Below are 18,713 nucleotides of genomic sequence, written 5' to 3'. Positions count from 1 at the left end.
GGAAGCAGAACAACCCAGCCAATCCACAGATTTGTGAGATCATGTGAGAAATGATAATCGTTGTGTTATGGCACTAAGTTTGGGGGTAGTGTTTCATGCAGCAATAAAAACTAAAACCAAGCACTTAACACAGTACCTGGCCCACAGTGAGCAATCAAGGGAGGTGTATGGAGGCGGGTAGTAATGGTGAAAGAGTGTTGCAAAAAGTTCCCTTTTTCCCCTTGTCTTTGCTGCTGTGGCCCAGGTGGTTTGGCATGATCCCGCAATGCAAAAGTTTATGGGTTTGATTCCCAGCCAGGGCACACGCCTGGATTGTGGCCAGTCCTCAGATGGGACATGAGAGAGGCAACCGACCCATACTTCTCTCGCATGTTGGTATTTCCATCCCTCTTTCTCCTTCCCTTCCCTTCTCTCTAAAATAAAAAATAAAAAATAAATTTAAATTTCCTCCTCGCTATTAAGGGGAAAACTAATAGGAGTCTGGGGCAAGCTGTAGAAAGATGTTAAGATCATCTAATACAAAAAATTCATTGTGCTAATCTGTCCTTCCCATTTCCAGGGCGCTCTCACGTCTCCAAAACAACGCAAGATGATGCAGGAAGTGGCCATTTTTGAGCAACTCTTTCTTGACAAAGTCCTTCCTTGTACTTTTAAAACCAATTCTGGGATCCTTTAACATAAACTTCTTTTTCAAATGACAACACTCACATATCTGAAAACTAAGACTGCTTTGTCCCTCATTCTGCTTCTGTCTTCTACCTAAGGTAAGAACAAATGCTCTCTCAGATGGAATGTCACGGTGTTGGGACCTCACCCCTCCCGACTTGGTCATTTCTGGCCGATGCTGCCTTCCTCACGTCGGACCTTAGTTTAAAAAAAAAAACAACACAACACCTAAAGGGGGCGGGGCGACCAGGACCGTGCCGGTTGACGTCGGCGGCGACTCCGCTCGCATTGGAGGAACCCCAATCTCCCGCGGACCGAGAGACACCGAGATGCCGAGAAGGTCTCCCGAATTCCTAGAAGGGCCTTTGCGGCCGCGCACAACTGTCCGTGGGCGGTGCTATGACGTACTTCCGGCTGCGCCTGCCGCGGTGCGCATCTAGGTGTCCCCGCGCCAGGAGTGACTCTGACTCACGGTGAGCCTCCTCATCCTCGGTTAGCTCGGCGGGCGGAAGAGGGAGCCTAGGTCGAGAAGGTTCGGAAAGGAGTGGGCGTACAGCTGTGGCCTCCGAGGACCCCACCAGACCGGGCTGTAGGGAGGAGCTCCGTACCACTGCCCAGCCCCAGAGGCGCTTGCTCCCTGGAAAGCCTTTTCCTCCTCCCAGGGCTTTAACAAATGAAACTTTGTTTCGCAGTATCAGAGCAGCTTTTTATGCGCTCCCTGAGCCGAACAGGGGCTGCCATTTTTTCCCCCTGGCTCTCAATGGGGGACCGAGCCCGGGGCTAATTGATGAAACGCGCCGGAGGGGTTTGGGGACCTCCTTTGAGAAACCGAACCTTTTTGGAAGTCCTGGGTAGTATCTGATCCAAGGGAGTGAATAATAGTCCTATTGGTCTTCAGGTTAGAAGGCACGCCAGTAACAGGAATCTGCTCAAGTTTGGAAACACAGTATTGGGGTACCATTTATTAATAGAGTTTGTCAAGAGAAAGGTGGTCTGGTGGGTGAGGTACTTGGAAATCTATCCTATTTAGGGAACAGTTGAAACAACTGTGGATAAGAAAAGAGTTAAGACGATTGTTTTCAGGCAATATAATAAGGCCACTAACGGAGAAAGTAAGTGTTGGTCTAAGACTGAACTAGAATCTGTGAAGACAGAAGATTAAAAAATTATGCACAGTTTGGTTCGATTTAAAGAAATGTTAGAACTGTCTCACAGAATTCTGTGCCTCAAAATTGATCAAATTTGCCTGTCGGAGTTTTTAGGTACAGACTTTAAGTATGTTAAAGGCATTCTAGCATTAAATTGTTAGAATCTGTAATACTTTGATTTATTTATGCCTCATTTTCCAAATGGATTTGCGGCTCTTTTATAAGGATATACGTGCTTTGGGAAACTGGCATAAAGGAAGGGGGGAAAAATTGGAACAGAACAAAAGCCTTCTGCTTATAGACTGAACTTTTGCTTCATAGATCTCTTTAGCTCAATATTCTACATAGCCTAAAAAAGTAGTCCACTGTAGTTGAAGACAACGTGAGTTAGTAATGAAGCCTCAATTTTTTATTTACATGCTTTTTTACTTTATTAAGAAAATGCAGCCCTGGCTGATGTAGCTCAGTGGGTTGGGCACTGTCCCACAGACGGAACAGTTGCCAGTTTGATTCCTGTTCAGGGCACATGCCTGGGTTGCAGGCCAAGAGGCACTGATCGATGTTTCTCTCACACATCAGTGTTTCTCTCCCTTTCTCTTTCCCTTCCCCTCTCTCTAAAAATAAATGAAATCTTTTTTAAAAAGAAAAAGTCAGAAGCCAAGACCTGGAGGGCTCCCCTAAATGAACCTTTAGACAAACTCAACATGAACAAATGTGAAATTACTGGCTTTCCTCAGGTGAAAAGAATCAACCCAGAACATTTTGAGATTTGTTTTTTAATATTTGCCAGTCTGATGGGTTGGGGGATTTCTTTTATTATAACTAAGATTGAGCATCTTTTCATGGGTTAATTGCTGAGTTGAGACTTGAAGGATAAATAGAAGCCTGACATGAGAACTGGGCATTGAGTGAACATAGGGAATGAGAAAGGGAGTGATGACTGAAAGGGGAGACAGAGACCAGATTCGGATTTGTTTGCCATGCAAAAAAATTAAGTAATTTTAAATAACTGGGTGATATGAGCAAATTTGTGTTTTTAAAAATACTTAATCCTTTTTTCGTTTGTATTGATTTTAGAGAGAGAGAGAAATATCAATTTGTTGTTCCACTTATTTATACGTTCTTTGGTTGCTTCTTGTATGTGCCCTGAACAGGAATCGAACGCGCAACCTTGGCATATCAGGACAGCACTGTGACCAACTGACCTACGCAGCTAAAGCCAACAGATTTGTGTTTTAAGCCTCTGCAGATAGCCTTTGAGCCTGTGGAGGTAGAATTGCAAAAATGGAAAATGGCCTGTGTGATTTCAAAGGACAAAGGATTATTGTCATGTTGCCAACTAGTTCAAAGCTAAAAGTATTTAATAAAATTTAAAAATAAGCTTTGTGCTATCTTTGAAATAGATCTGCTAGAAAGTATTTCAGTAGGCAAATATTCTGACAATTATTGGAAAAAAGTCAGAAATTAACTATTGTTGCTCCTAGAAACAAGGCATGTGCCTTTTTAAAAAAATAATCCTAGCCTTGGCTGCTTGTGGCTCAGTTGGTTGGAGTGTTGTCCTGTAACTGAAAGATTTTAGGTTTGATTCCTGGTCAGGGCGCATACCTAGGTTTTGCATTTGATCTCCAGTCTAGGCATGTATGGGAGCCAGCCAATTGATGCTTCTCTCTTACATTGTTATTTCTCTGCCTCTCTCTTTTCCGCTCTTGCTAAAAGCAATGAAAAAATATCCTCAAGTGAGGATAATAATAATCCTAAAAGAAAATGGCTTCACAACTTTCTTAAATGTCTAATTAATTCTAAGAATGGTCTGCTTCAGTATCATAAGTGTTGAAGTTAACAGTCATTTCTCTTTACCACCCTTCCATAATAGAACAGCATTTACTAAAACTGTTTACCCCAAAACCCCATATCTTTAATTTAAGCATTTTAGAATAGTCTTAGAAAAGCTCAAAGATAATACAGTGAGTCTCTATCTGCTTCTCTTGTTAACCTATCCAGTTTCCCTTGTTAATATCTTACATTACTGTGTACGTTTGTCACAACTAAGGAACCAACATTGGTACATTATAATTAACTGAGCTCCACCATTTATTCAAATTTTACTGGTTTTTTCCTACTGTCCTTTTCCCCAATGCCATCAATGCCATCAAGGATATCACATGAAATTAATCTTCATGTCTACTTATTGTACTTTGGTCAGTGGCAGTTTCTCAGTTTCTCCTGGTTTTGGTGAAGCTGACAGTTATTTGAGGACTACTAGTCAGTTATTTTTGTACAATGTTCCTAAATGTTTGTCTGATGTTTTTCTCCTGATTAGACTGGGGTTATGGGTTTTGAGGAGGAAGAGCACAGACGTGAAGGGCTCTTCTCTCTGTTTTCTTTTTAATCTGTTGATTTGAGAAAGGAAAGGTGAGAGAGACATCGATTTGTTGTTTCACTTATTTATGCAGTCACTGGTTGAGTCTTGTATGAGCCCGGATCCAGGGGTTGAACCCACAACCCTAGCATATCGGGATGATGCTCCAACCAACTGAGCTCCCTGGCCAGGGCAAAGTAATCTTTTCGTATCATATCAAGACACATGACATCACTGGCGATATTAATCTTTTTAAAGAAATAATAGAGCGGACCTATGTCTCCCAGACCCTTTTGTTTAAGTTCTGAACTGTGAGATACTAAATACTAATTCTTCCCTTTATTAACAGTAAAAAAATTTCCTATGCATTAATAACTGTAATAGAAATATTCAGAATCACGTTGAACTAACATTGCTATACTGTTTACATTATTTGCTCAGATGTTCATTGAAAAGGACTGAAGAATAAAGAATTGTTTTTATTAAGGTAACATTGGTTAGTGACTTAATATAAATTTCAGGTGTACAACATTATAATTCAACATCTGTATGCTCTATTTCATGCTCCCCACATCAAAAATCTAGTTTCATTCATTACCATATATTTTGACCCCCTTTACCAACCTTGCCCTTCCCCTTCTTGTAGCTGCGATTATGATGTCTGTATCTGTGTTTGTTTTGTTTGTTCATTTGTAGTTTTTTTGGTTTTATATTTCACATGTGAGTGAAGTTATATACAGTCATTGTCCTTTTCTGCCTGACTTATTTCACTTAAAATATCCTCAAGATCTGACCATGTTGCCACAGATGGCAGTATTTCACCTTTTTATGGCAGAGTAGTAGTCTATAATGGTGCTAATTTTGATCAAGTGGATGAGGTAGTGTTTGTCAAGTTTCTCCACTGTAGTTATTTACCCCAGCCCTTTCTTTTTTTAAATTTTTAATTTATTTCTTAGTGTTTTATTATGCTATTATAGTTGTCCCAATTTTTCCCCCTTTGCCCCCTTCCACCCAGCCCACCCCCCACTTCCATAATCAGTCCCCATACCATTTCCTGTGTCCATGGGTCCTTCATATATGTTCTTTGACTGAACCCTTCACCTTCTTTCAAACAGTCCACACCTCCCTCCTCCCCTCTTAAAGCTGTCAGTCTGGTCCATGATTCTATGCTTCTGGTTCTATTTTGCTCATTAGTTTATTTTGTTCATTAGGTTCCCCTTATAAGTGAGATAATATGGTATTTGTCTTTCACTGGCTGGCTTATTTCACTTAGCATAATAGTCTCCAGTTCCATCCATGCTGTCACAAAAGATAGGAATTCCTTCTTTTTTTCCACTGTGTAGTGTTCCGTTGTGTTAATGTACCACAGTTTTTTAATCCATTCATCTACTGATGGGCACATAGGCTGTTTCCAAGTCTTGGCTATTGCAAATAGCACTGCTATGAACCTAGGGGTGCATAAATTATTTTGAATTGGTGTTCTGGGACTCTTAGGGTATAATCCCAGCAGTGAAATCACTGGGTCAAAAGGCAGTTCCATTTTTAATTTTTTGAGGAAATTCCATACTGTTTTCCACAGTGGCTGCACCAATCTGCATTTCCACCAGCAGTGCACTAGGGTTCCCTCTTGTCCACATCCTTTCCAGCATTTGTTGCTGTTGATTTATTAATGATGGCAGTTTTGGCAGGTGTGAAGTGATCTCATTGTGGTTTTAATTTGCATCTTTCTGAGGGCTAGTGATGTTGAGCATTCTTTCATATGTCCATGGGCCATCTCTGTGTCTCCTTGGAGAAGTGTCTATTCAGGTCCTTTACCCATTTTTTAATTGGATTGAGTGTCTTCCTGGTGTTGAGTTGTATGAGTTCTTTATATGTTTTGGAGATTAAACCCTTGTCCATTGTATCATTGGCAAATGTGTTCTCCCGTATAGTCAGTTCCCCTTTCATTTTGATGATGGTTTCTTTAGCCTAGTGGAAGCCTTTTAATTTGATGTAGTCCCATTTGTTTATTTTTTCCTTTATTTCCCTTGCCATAGAGATATATCAGCAAAAATACTGCTATGTGAGATATGTGAAATTTTACTGCCTATGTTTTCCGGTAGGATTTCTATGGTATCACAACTTATATTTAAGTCTTTTATCCATTTTGAGTTGATTCCAGTGTATGGTATAAGTTGGTGGCCTAGTTTCATTTTTTTTTTTTTTTTTTTTTTGGCATGTACCAGCCCACTTCTCCCAAAACCATTTATTGAAAAGACTATCTTTACCCCATTGTATGCTTGTGTCCCCTTTGTCAAATATTAATGGTCCATAGAGACATGGGTTTATCTCTGGGCTTTCTATTCTGTTCCATTGATCTGTGTGTCTGTTGTTAATGCCAGTACCAGACTTTTGATTACAGTGTCCTTGTAGTATAGTTTGATATTCGGTATTGTGATTCCTCCAACTATGTCCTTTCTCAAGCTTACTGAGGCTATACAGGGTCATTTATGGTTCAGTACAAATTTTTGGAATATTCTAGGTCTGTGAAATATACCATGGGTATTTTAATAGGAATTGTGTTGCATCTATAGATTGCTTTGGGTAATACAAATATTTTAATGATGTTAATTCATCCGATCCATGAAGATTGGATATGCTTCCATTTGTATCTTTCTCAGTTTCTTTCTTCAGTGTTCTGTAGTTTTCCAAGTACAGGTTTTTACCTTCTTGGTTAAATTTGTTTCTAGGTACTTTATTTTTTTTGTTGTAGCTATATTAAATGGGATTTTTTTTCCTTAGTTTTTCTCTCTGATAGTTTATTGTTGGTGTACAAAAATGCCATGAATTTCTGAATATTGACTTTGTATCCTGCTGCTTTGCCAAATTCACTTACTAGGTCGAGTAGTTTTTTTAGTGGAGCCTATAGGGTCTTCCATGTATACAATCATGTCATTTGTGAATAATAACAGTTCTACGTACTCCTTTCCAATGTGGATGCCTTCTATTTCTTTTTCTTCTCTGACTGCTGTGGGAGTCTTATTCAACATAGGACTTGCAGTGCTATGTTGAATAGGAGTGGTGAAAGTGGGCGCTCTTGTTTTGTTCCTGATCTTACAGAAGCTTTTAATTTCTGCCCATTGAGTATAATGTTGGCAGTAGGTTTCTCATATATGGCCTTTATTATGTTAAGGTATACTCCCTCTATTTCCACTTTGCTGAGTATTTTTTTTTAATCATAAACGGGTGCTGGATTTTATCAAATGCTTTTTCTGCATCTATTGTTATGATTGTGTGATTTCCCCAACCCCTATCTCTACTCTCTTTGGATGCAAGTTGGTAAGTATAGCCTACACTCAAGGAATAGAGTTAAGCTCTGCCTTCTTGAAGGGGAGTATCTACATAAATTATTTGTAATAATTCTGTATGGGAGGTTTGTTTTTTCTCCCCTGTTTATTCAGTCACCTTTTTTCACATCAGTATGGGCTTATGGGTATTTATTTTACACTTACGGTTACAATCCATTACTACATTCTTTATTTTGTTGCTTAGGCCTCTGTGTCTTTTTGACATGCCTCACTGTTGTTTTTGGTTTTTTTAAAGCTAGGGTTTTGTGGGGGTTTTTTAAAGATTTTATTTACTTATTTTTAGAGAGGGAGAGGGAGAGAAACATCAATGTGTGGTTGCATTTTGCGTGCCCCCTGCTGGGGACCTGGCCTGCAACCCAGGCACGTGCCCTGCACTGGGAATGGACTTGAAGACCCTTTGGTTCGCAGGCCAGCACTCAATCCACTGAGCCACACCAGCTAAGGCTGTTTTGTTTTTTGGGGTTTTTTTAAAAATACTGGCATTACAAGATGCTCCAGGTTCATCTTCAGTATTCCCCAATCTAAAATTACTCATTTCTCCATCTCTAGTTCCTTTTAATGGATAATGATATTTAGAAACCAAGATACGGGCACACACACTTACCTCTTTCTAATTCTGTATCAACCTCTGTCTATATTACACTGAACATAAGTTCATACTGCCATATTGTTTTAAAGATTTTATTTACTTAATTTTAGAGAGAGAGGAAGTGAGGGAGAAAGAAAAGGAGAGAAACATCAGCATGACAGAGAAACATTAATCAACTGCCTCTTGTACACGCCCCGAGTAGGGACTGGACCCGCAACCCAGGCATGTGCCCTGACCAGGAATAGAACTGACTTGCAGGATGACACCCAGCCCGTTGAGCCATACCGGTCAGGGCCATACTGCCATATTTTTACATTTAAATTTGTATTGTTAATATTTTTTTAAAACCCAATTTTACAGTTTTTACTCCCTAAAAGTAGCCCCAAAGATACATATATCACATTCTTTCCACAGATATCTGAATGCCTGCAAACTACTAGACATATTTTAGATGTTGGGAATATAGCAGTGAACAAAACAGACAAAAGTCCCTATCCTCCAGAGTTGATATTCAAGGAAGGAGACAGTTTAAAAATACAAATTAAAAAAATAAAGATAAAATATATAGTATTTGTATGATGGTAAGTGATTTGGAGGAAAAGAGTAGGAGGATAAAGAGTTCTGTGTAAGGGAGGTTAGTATGCAGTTTAAAACAGGGTAGTCAGGGATGCCTCAGGCAGAATGTGACATTTGAGTACAGACCTGGAGGAGGTGAGGGAGCCAAGCATGCGTAATCTGGAAGAAGTGTGTAATCTGCTGGAAGCGTTAGTGGGAGCAGCATGTGCCTCACACATCTAGGGAACAGTGTGGCTGGGTAGAATGAGCAGGGATAGACGTACAGGATGAGATAATCTTCAGCTTATATAAGCCTTTTATGCATCCTTTCTATGGTCTCTACCTTTATTATCAGTATAATATCTATAACAAACACTCACATAAATTTGTATCTCTTCAGCTCTTTATTGAGACTGCTGGAGTTTTCCTGCTCTAGATATCCACATCCAGGATGGAAACACCTGTGAAAATTGCATCTTAAAGTTTGAAAACATGCTCAGGAAGTCCAGTCACAACATACAAGATTTGCTAATTTATGTAGTGAAATACATTTAATGAGTGCCAATTATGATAGACTGATTTTATTATTTGTTTACTTGTCTGTTTACATGTATATTTGCTTAAGTTGAATCTGTAGCCCTAAAGAACCAGAAATCCAGAGGAACAAATATTCCTGCTACACAGAGCCCATCTTCAGTGAAGTTGTTTCTGGAGTCCATATGATGACCAAAGTACCAGGCATGGCCACAGGTGTGGGCCCTAGACCTCCACAGGAGCAGGTGGGGCCCGTGATTATGAAAGTCAAGGAGGAGGAGAAAGAGAAGTGCTTTCCTAGCCTGGAGATGTTCCGCCAACGCTTCAGGCAGTTTGGGTATCATGACACACCTGGACCCCGTGAGGCCCTGAGCCAGCTCCGGGTGCTCTGCTGTGAGTGGCTGAGGCCAGAAATCCACACCAAGGAGCAGATCCTGGAGCTGCTGGTGCTTGAGCAGTTCCTGACCATCCTGCCCCGGGAGCTGCAGGCCTGGGTGCAGGAGCACTGTCCAGAGAGTGCTGAAGAGGCTGTCACTCTCCTGGAAGATCTGGAGCGAGAACTGGATGAACCGGGACAGCAGGTAAGCGGAGGGGAACCTTTTTTTATCCTCCGAGATTGGGAGCATGCTATTCTAGGCAGGAATGGGTTTGTCCATACAACATAAATAGGTAAATGAAAGTTAGTCTACTGAGTTAGACCATATGTCTTCCTTTTTTTCCTACTACTCTATACTGACTTTAGCCTTGAGAATTGAATGGGAGGGTGTTTTTCTTTTCTCTTTCCTAGAGGTTCTACGTAGCTCTCCTAAGATTTCCTTTCATTCTAGTCAAAGTCAGCTTTGCACAAACCTAACCATTCCTAATTCTCTCTAGATTTCACCTCCTCCAAGTGAACAGAAACAGGTGTGGGAGAAGATGTCCTCTTCAGGAACAGCAAAGGAATCCCTGAGCAGCACACAGACATGGTCTGTGGAAACCAGTCCCAAATATGAATCTTGGGGACCCCTGTACATCCAAGAGACTGGTGAAGAGCAGGATTTCACTCCAGAGCTGAGGCAGAATCAAGGTAGGAACCATCTGTAAGCTACCCCCTTGGTGCCATAGGCCTTTGTGGTTGAAGAAAACAGGCTGACTCTAATTACTGATTGTGAGGTTATTCCCTAGTTGACTTGACAGGTTTGGCTGACTAGGCAGAATGAGTTCCATCTCCTCCCTCAGGTGCATTTCAGTCGGGGTCCTAGCATGGGAACAGATGTCATACTCTATTAAGTTCAGCAGAAGTGAGTTTAATAAAGGGCCTGTTTACGGAGGTGTGGACAGGTTAAGTGAATGAATTAAGAGGAGGTGCTTGTTAATGATTTAGTGAGCCTGTATTAATCAGCTTTGGATTATGTGGGAAGGTCCCTGGTAAATTCTTTTTCAACTTCTGCCTCATTAGGCTATTTAAAATTTTTACTTTTAAGTTACTTGTTTCCCACACATAGTTCATGGCAACTTGAAGGGAAGCCTGTATGAGTAGCCAAATGATTGCTCATCATGGAAACTGAGAAAGATTTTAGCTCCTTCTGCTACAGTCATCAGCAGGCAGTAGGGGGTGGGCCTGGAAGTAGCTGAGTGGTTACTGCTGGCAGAGGAAGGAAATAGATGGTCAGGTGGAGACAGACAGAAGGACAAGAGAACGGGGGTGGTTAGAGGAAAGTAACTTTGTCGACTGGGGCTTCTGAACCTGTGGAGGGAGCACCATGCTCAAGGGCAGACCATTTTTCAGAGGGAGCTTCTCTTACTCCCCTTTTCCATATGTGTGGACTGTTAGATGGACTTTTAGCAGTATGACTGTCTAGTAAAAACTCTAGAAAGATGAACGGCTTCAATCTGATTTTAACAGTGTTACTTTATAATTAAAAGAATTACAAGACATATCCAATGTATAATAGATTAAATGGTAGGAGTTGAACCCTGGTGGGAGTTAAGTACTTACTTCCATTCAAATTAATAAGGATCTGGGACTAAACCAATTATAACTGGACTGAACATTCTCTTTTATTTCTTTTGTATTCAGTGTCTGTGAGCATATGAATTTTTCTGAGTTTGCCACCAGCATATTTTCCCTTATTTATCCCTTTTACTTTCCTTAATCAAATTTGACCTTTCAGCAATCTTGTTTTCATTCTTCCTGAGCATCACCCATTTCCTTTGCTCCTATCCCGTATGCTTGATTTTGCCTTATTGCCCTCTATGTATGAGGTTTTTCTCTGGGCAGGAAAAAAACCAGGTACTCTATACAATAATAGTTTCTGGTAAGGGACTTGTGTGACAGTCTGCTACTGTAAACAAGATTTGATGATGACTTATTTGTATCATTGTGATATTGTGGCCTCTCGTAGAGCAATATTTGGTCATCCTTCAAAACTTACCAATGTCACCTGATGATTTTTTGTCCTTTAACCATTTCTTCTTAGAAGAGGAAACAACTCACATTCTCATTCTGTTTTTTGTTTCAGATTGTAAATCAAACACCAAGAATGAGGAATCAACAGAGAAGCAGACAAATCCTGAAGAGTCTCATGCAGAAGAATTCAAAAAGGATATTATTCCTATGGTTATTGCCAATAAATGTGAGGCCAGGTTAGAAAGGCAGTGGGTAAATCTTGAGAAAGAAAGAGGAACAAAAACCCCTCTCCTAGGCAAAGGTTCCAAGAAAGGTAGAGAATTAATGCCTGCTAAACCTGCCCCAGGAGAGAGGCGTTACATATGTGCCGAGTGTGGAAAAGCCTTTAGTAATAGCTCAAATCTTACTAAACACCGGAGAACACACACTGGGGAGAAACCCTATGTGTGCACCAAATGTGGGAAAGCCTTTAGCCACAGCTCAAACCTTACCCTTCATTATAGAACACACTTGGTGGACCGGCCCTATGATTGTAAGTGTGGAAAAGCCTTCGGTCAGAGCTCAGATCTTCTTAAACATCAGCGAATACACACTGAAGAGGCACCATATCAGTGTAAAGATTGTGGAAAAGCTTTCAGTGGTAAAGGCAGCCTCATCCGACACTATCGAATACATACTGGGGAGAAACCTTATCAGTGTAATGAATGTGGGAAGAGCTTTAGTCAGCATGCAGGTCTTAGTTCTCATCAGAGACTCCACACTGGAGAGAAGCCATATAAATGTAAGGAGTGTGGAAAAGCCTTCAACCACAGCTCCAATTTTAATAAACATCATAGAATCCATACCGGGGAAAAGCCCTATTGGTGTGATAATTGTGGGAAAACCTTCTGTAGTAAGTCAAATCTTTCCAAACACCAGAGAGTCCACACTGGAGAGGGAGAAGCGCTTTAACTGTCAAGTGTGCTCTCTGGGGTATTTTTTGTTTTTGTTCTTTTAACTTTAGAACATGAATGCTAGGGAGAAGCCAGGTAATTGTAATAATAACTTCAGTGGTAGATCTTGTTTCACTCAGCATCAAGGGATGCCGGAGGAGTGAGGGCGGTGGCGCTGTAGGAGGGAAGGCCCTGGACGGTGTGGTGGATTCTTCACTCGCCAGTGTAATGGGTCGCAGGTCCCCTCACCACACTTCAGGACCCATTGACCATGCCAGCATTGCCTTGTGTATAGTTAAAATAATGTGTATTGAGTATAATTATGGAAAAACATTACAACTTATAACATGTATTCAAGAATTATGATTTGTAAAGAATTGAGCCATTTGAACACAATCTAACCTGATTCAGAATAAATGTATAATGCCTTGTAATGCTTCAGGGCTGCTATTATTGTAAATGTTGTTTATCGAACACTATTCTGAAGAGAAAAAAACTGTTCTTACTGGTTTAGCTTTTGGAAAATTTGGATTTGGGGTAAATAGAACATTTAGTACCTGTGAATGAATATGTGTATTAGGAAATTGCAATAGAGTGTCTGCTTCTTGGTCTATATTGTGCTTTTTTTTTTCCTACCTACTGAAAACATTTCATCATTGGGAACATTTTTGTCAGCCTCTGTGCATATTGGTTGTGTATATTCTGTCTCTGCTAAAGTCTGTGAAAATCTGACACCCCCTGAGAAGCTTCCTTCTTCTAAACTCCAGAAGTCAACAATACACAATTTGATTACCTTAAATCCATCCCGTCTTTTACTTCTGACTACAGTCTCTGATTTCTTAAGATTCTTCTCTCTACTGTATGAAGTCTTTTGGCTGATAGGTCCTCCTGTTACCTAGAAACCCAGCTACTTCACTCCTTCCTCCCATCACTTGCTTACCGGTATTCTGATTTGTTTTAACCTCCTACTAGTAGTCACTAAAATATCTTTTTGTCTACTGCTGCAGCCATAGTGGTCAGACAAACCTGATATGTGAAGATTAGGGACAGCAAGAAAGTGTCTGGTACCAGTTCTGATCTCTGGAAGTTGCCTGTAAGTCATATTGGGATCAGAATAACCTACAGGTAACAAGTCTTTATGCAACAGCCAAATGTACTAGGGAGGGAGTTGTTACTGAAAAAAAATCAATTGTGCTTGACATGTGAAATATTCTTACTGTTACAGTAGCTTGCTGATGACCTGCTGGATGTCCTGTCAGCACCTTAACTCTAGCTTTTATGTGAACTCTCCTGTTTATATGTTAACCCATGATGGAGGCCCACAGAATTAGTGATTATCAGATAGCAGCGGAGTATCTGTAGGGCCCCTGGAGCTGCTCCACATGAGGGAAGTGAAGGAAGAGCCTGCTAAGCCTGAAGACCTGCTTCTCATCCTCCTGTGGTGCGAGGTGAATGGGCCCCTCATCTGTACTGCCCCTTATTTTCCTGACACCTCCTCTGCAGTGGGTACTTTCTGAAGAACATTGATTTATGACACAAAGGTCTACACACTTTGTTTCAGCTCCCATAGATTCCTCCATAAGTTTACGTCTTCCTCAGATCTTGTCTCCAGACTCAGCCTTATTCTTTGCAGGCCCCTCATCTAGACAAGCTATTTGCCACAGCACAGGAGGCCATGAAATCTTCACTTCAGGCCACTTCTCCCTCCATACAAAGTTGCTGCCAGATAGACTGCTTGCAGCCCTGCCCGCTGGATTTCTCCCACTGGCCCGAGGGCCACTCCTGAAGAAAGACAGTGAACCAATAATGCGTTCTTGATTCACACCATCATTGAGTTGACCTCTCTGCAAAACAGATCACAGTGTCTTCCACCAATAAGCCTAAGGGAGAGTTCCATGTGTCCATAGGTAGGAGCAGAAGTATCAGAAAAGACAGGTGACAAGAGTGTGAGCCACCTGCTTACATAACTTGTGACTTCTGGACAATAAAGGGTACTAAGGGGAGCACAGGTATTTCTAAAAAGTTCAGTGGTGGTTAAGTTATATAACTTATTGAGTAAACTAATGCTTCCACTTCTACCTGTGCTTCATCTCTTGCCATAACTAATGAGAAGCTTAGTCATGCCATGCTATAGCAAGCCAGAAGTTATCACCACACCTATTACCAGGCTCTTTTTTAAATCATCTGACCAGTGAATGACCTGTTCGATCCTGAGACCTGGACTTACAGGGCCACATCCAATGCAAACTGTCATGGCTTGGATTTCCCCTAAAATAGCCTGGAACAAGGGTTTGGGGGCAGATAGTTTATTTTGGGAGGTGACTTGAGGAAGCAGAAATGAGGGTGAAGGGAGAGAGCTGGGGAGGAGGGGAAGGCAGTAACGGGGCATTATTGAACTGGTGAGATCCGTAGGCAACTAATGCTTAATTCTGATGGGAGACCTTCAGAGAAATTGTGACAAGTGGGGGAAGTGGTATACGGCACACTGCTCCAATCCCAGTGCCCACCTTCCATGGTTAGGAAGCCAGTGCCTCCTTGGCTCCAAGAGAGTGAGTGAGGATCCATGGTAGACTGGAAAGGACATTGTCCCCAGGGGGCTTTCAGGTTGGCTTGATCTGAAGATGATTGGGAGCATCCCCCCATGTCACAGACACACATGTTCATGCGCGCATGTACACTGGACCCCTGGCTAGAGCAGCCAGATTTAGTAAATAAAGCAAAAGATGTACATTTGAATTCCAGATAATTATTCAGTGTTTATCTAAAATTCAAATTTAACTGGACATCCTATAATGTGGGATGCCCACAAATAAGCTCTCAGTGAATGTGGGAATGCATTCACTGAGAGCTTATTTGGCAATCCTACCCCCAGCATGAGTGGGCAGTGATGCCTCCATCCCTTTGTCTTTCCAAATGTGGTGATCTCATAAATTGAGGAAACTCAGCTACTCCAGTAAAATGTGTATTTGCTGATGATGTGGCAGCTTTGTACATCTCAGGAAATACACTGGGACTTTATAAGTTCTAGATTATCTTCAAAGTGCTAGCCTGGAAATAAAGAGGACAGAGGCTGTTTCCTTGCAACCCACCTCCGGAATTCTTTTTGGTGGAGATCGTCAGCTTCTAGGAGACAGAAGGGCCTGATCTATCTTGACATGATAGGAAAGAATTCAAACAGCTGTCTCAAATTCTATATTAAGTCTCAAATTCACCCTATCTAGTCTATTCACAATGACTTAAAATAGAGTTGAAGTATATGATTCATAAACAAGATTCTAAATGAATAAACCAATTTTGACTCCTATTGTTACATTTCAAGTAATTTCAGAACCAATATATTCTTGCATTTCAATTATTTAAATTGTAAAATACACATAAAGTTGACCATATCCCTATTATTTTTTATATCCCTATTTTAAATATGAGGAAAAAGACTCAAGACCTCCAAGCAATTAAGTGGTGGAACTAGAATTCTCACTGAAGCTGTCTGCCTCCAAGACCCAGGCTACCTGCTCAGTTACCTAAGAGTCATGTAGATCATTTCAGACATTTTGTAGAATGTTTCATCTCTTGACCACAGAGATTAATAATATTTACCTTTTCTATTTATTGTCTTACACCAAAAGTGGACAACCAAAAATGAGCTGAGTATTCCACGGTGGGATGATTGTGAAGCAGCAGATTTGACCAGAAGATCTGATGAGTCTCATAAACCTATGAGCTGTTAAGAGCAGCAAAATTTCATAAGAAAGAAAAAGTATCTCATCTTGCAGGTTATGCTTAGCAGAGCAACAGTCATTCTCAAACCTTCCCTCCACGCATTGGAGAAAAAGCCTATAACCATAAGAAAGTTGACATAAATGTCAGCCTTCTACAAGAAAGATCTTGTAAGGAATGTAAATTGAGTTGCTCAGCTATTGGTAATCATCAAAAAATCCCCAAAGTAAGGAAATCTGAGTGTAGTGACTGTGAGAAAACCTGTCATCAGAAATGCCACCTGGTAATACATATGAGAAAAACATACTGGAGAGAAGCCCTCTGCGTGTAATGAATGTGGGAATGCATTCACTGAGAGCTCTGCCCTTGCTCTACATTGTGAAGTCCATACTGGGGAAAAGCCATTTCAGTGCAGTGACTGTGGAAAACCCTTAAGGCAGAATTCTTACCTCGTCATACGTTAGAGAAACCATATACCAGTAAATGTTCTGGGTGTGGAAAAGCCTTCAGAAATTCCTCATGGCTTTCTCAACATAAGAAACAAATGGGAAAGAAACCTTATTCCTGTCATCTGTGTGGCAAAACCTTTTGTTTTAGCACAGATCTCACCAAACATCAGAGGTCCCACACTGGAGAGAAAGCTCATCGGTGCAAAAGTTATGGGAAACCTATCAGAAATCACGTCTGATCACACATCAGAGGGTGCACACTGGGGAGAAACCTCACACATGGATTCACTGTGGGAAAACTTTCTACCAGCCATTAAGTCTTATTGTGCATCAGGGAATCCACACTGGAGAGAACCCTTATAAATGCAATGACTGTGGGAAGGCCCTCTGCAAAAGTTCAAATCTTAACACACACCAAAACATTTACATCAGAGAGAGGTCCTATACATGGGATTGGTATGAGAAAACCTTCTGTTTGAGTAGGGATATCACCAAAATCAGGCTGTTCACACTGGATAAACACCTTATTAATGGAAACAGTGTGAGAGAAGCTTTTGTCAAAGTTTGACTCTTCTTACCTATTAGTGTCCACACTGGAGAGAGACCTTATGACTGTGTCTTTATGACCTTATATAAGTGTAAGAAGGCATTCCACTTAAGCAGGGATCTCAGCAGACATCAGAGAGTATCCACGCTATACAGCAAACCCTTTTCAGTGCCATATATGTGAGAGAGCTTTCAGCCAGAGCTGAAGCCTTATCAATTATCAGTGTTCACACTAGAGAGAGGCCCTCTTGCATGTGGTCAGTGCGAGAGAAACTTCTGTCTCAGGAGGAATCTTACCAAGCACCTGACAGTTCATCTAAAGAGAAACCTTGAGCCTTGGCTAGTGTAGCTCAGTGGACTGAGTGCCGGCTTGCAAACCAAAGGGTCGCAGTTTCGATTTCCAGCCAGGGCACGTGCCTGAGTTGCAGGCCAGGCCCCCGTCTGGGGGCATGGGAGAGGCAACCACACATTGTTTTTTCTCTTCCTCTCTTTCTCCCTCCATTCCCCTCTCTCTAAAAATACATAAATAAAATCTTTTTTTTTTTTAAAGAGAGGAGGCAGCCATCTTGCTCTTGCCACGTGCTGGTGTTTGAGGACCCTCCCTGTTTGAGGACCCTCCCTGCTTCAGATTTACCAAGAGCATGAATCAAGAAAAGTTAGCCAAACTTCAGGCTCAGGTCGGGATAGGGGGCAAGGGTACAGCTCGCAGAAAGAAGAAGGTGGTACAAAGAACAGCTACAGCTGATGACAAAAAAACTTCAGAATTCTCTAAAACAACTGGCTGTGAATAATACAGCTGGTATTGAAGAGGTAAAAGATGATGGAACAGTCATTCATTTCACCAATCCCAAAGTCCAAGCTTCCCTTTCTGCTAACACCTTTGCAATTACTGGTCATGCAGAAGCCAAACCAATCACAGAAATGCTTCCTGGAATATTAAGTCAGCTTGGTGCTGACAGCTTAACAAGCCTTAGGAAGTTAGCTGAACAGTTCCCTCGGCAAGTGTTGGATAGCAAAGCACCAAAACCAGAAGACATTGATGAGGAGGAGGAGGATGATGTTCCAGATCTCGTAGAAAATTTTGATGAGGCATCAAAGAATGAAGCTAACTAAAATTTTTCCGGTTTTTGGAAGCTGGCATGGACTAGATTTAACATCAGCTATGTGGTTCCGAAGTTTTACAGACATGAAGAACATCAACTGTTACTAGTTCAGGAATATAAATATTTTGTATATTAATAATGCTGTTTGTTCAGCATTTTTCAGTCATTTGATTTTGCATTTTGCACTTCCTCCCAGGAACTACTCTTTTGGTCAAAATACGAAGTATTGGTGCAGCTTAAAAAAAAAAAAAAGAGAGAAAGCTTGAGAGAGCCTTCAAGCACAGTTAAGATTTAATCTCACATATACTATATATAGCAGGTTATTATAATTTAGGATCTCCACACCAAAGGGGCCCTGTAACTGTAGGAGGCATCCTAC

At 41.1% G+C, this 18,713-nt stretch overlaps 1 protein-coding gene and 1 pseudogene across 2 annotated transcripts; both read left to right on the top strand.

Moving 5' to 3' along the window:
• Positions 1–1,029: 1,029 nt before the first annotated feature.
• ZSCAN21 (zinc finger and SCAN domain containing 21) lies at positions 1,030–13,295 on the top strand. 2 transcript variants are annotated; one of them, XM_054589834.1, is made up of 4 exons: positions 1,030–1,139; positions 9,302–9,779; positions 10,072–10,264; positions 11,700–13,295. In XM_054589834.1, exons 1-4 carry the CDS (start codon positions 1,066–1,068, stop codon positions 12,536–12,538), a joined length of 1,584 nt encoding a protein of 527 aa, XP_054445809.1. In that variant the 5' UTR covers positions 1,030–1,065; the 3' UTR covers positions 12,539–13,295. The 2 variants fall into 2 exon arrangements, with proteins under 2 accessions (XP_054445809.1, XP_054445810.1); XM_054589835.1 differs by having other exon boundaries at positions 1,083–1,139; positions 9,290–9,779.
• Positions 13,296–17,835: 4,540 nt separating this feature from the next.
• On the top strand, positions 17,836–18,428 carry LOC129083845 (transcription factor BTF3 homolog 4-like; annotated as a pseudogene).
• Positions 18,429–18,713: the final 285 nt, after the last annotated feature.

This window comes from Pteronotus mesoamericanus, unplaced genomic scaffold, assembly GCF_021234165.1.
Source record: "Pteronotus mesoamericanus isolate MK-2021 breed Mesoamerican mustached bat unplaced genomic scaffold, CSHL_Meso_final scaffold_167, whole genome shotgun sequence".
Classification (NCBI taxonomy): domain Eukaryota; kingdom Metazoa; phylum Chordata; class Mammalia; order Chiroptera; family Mormoopidae; genus Pteronotus; species Pteronotus mesoamericanus.
This window is presented reverse-complemented; position numbering and strand designations above follow the sequence as displayed.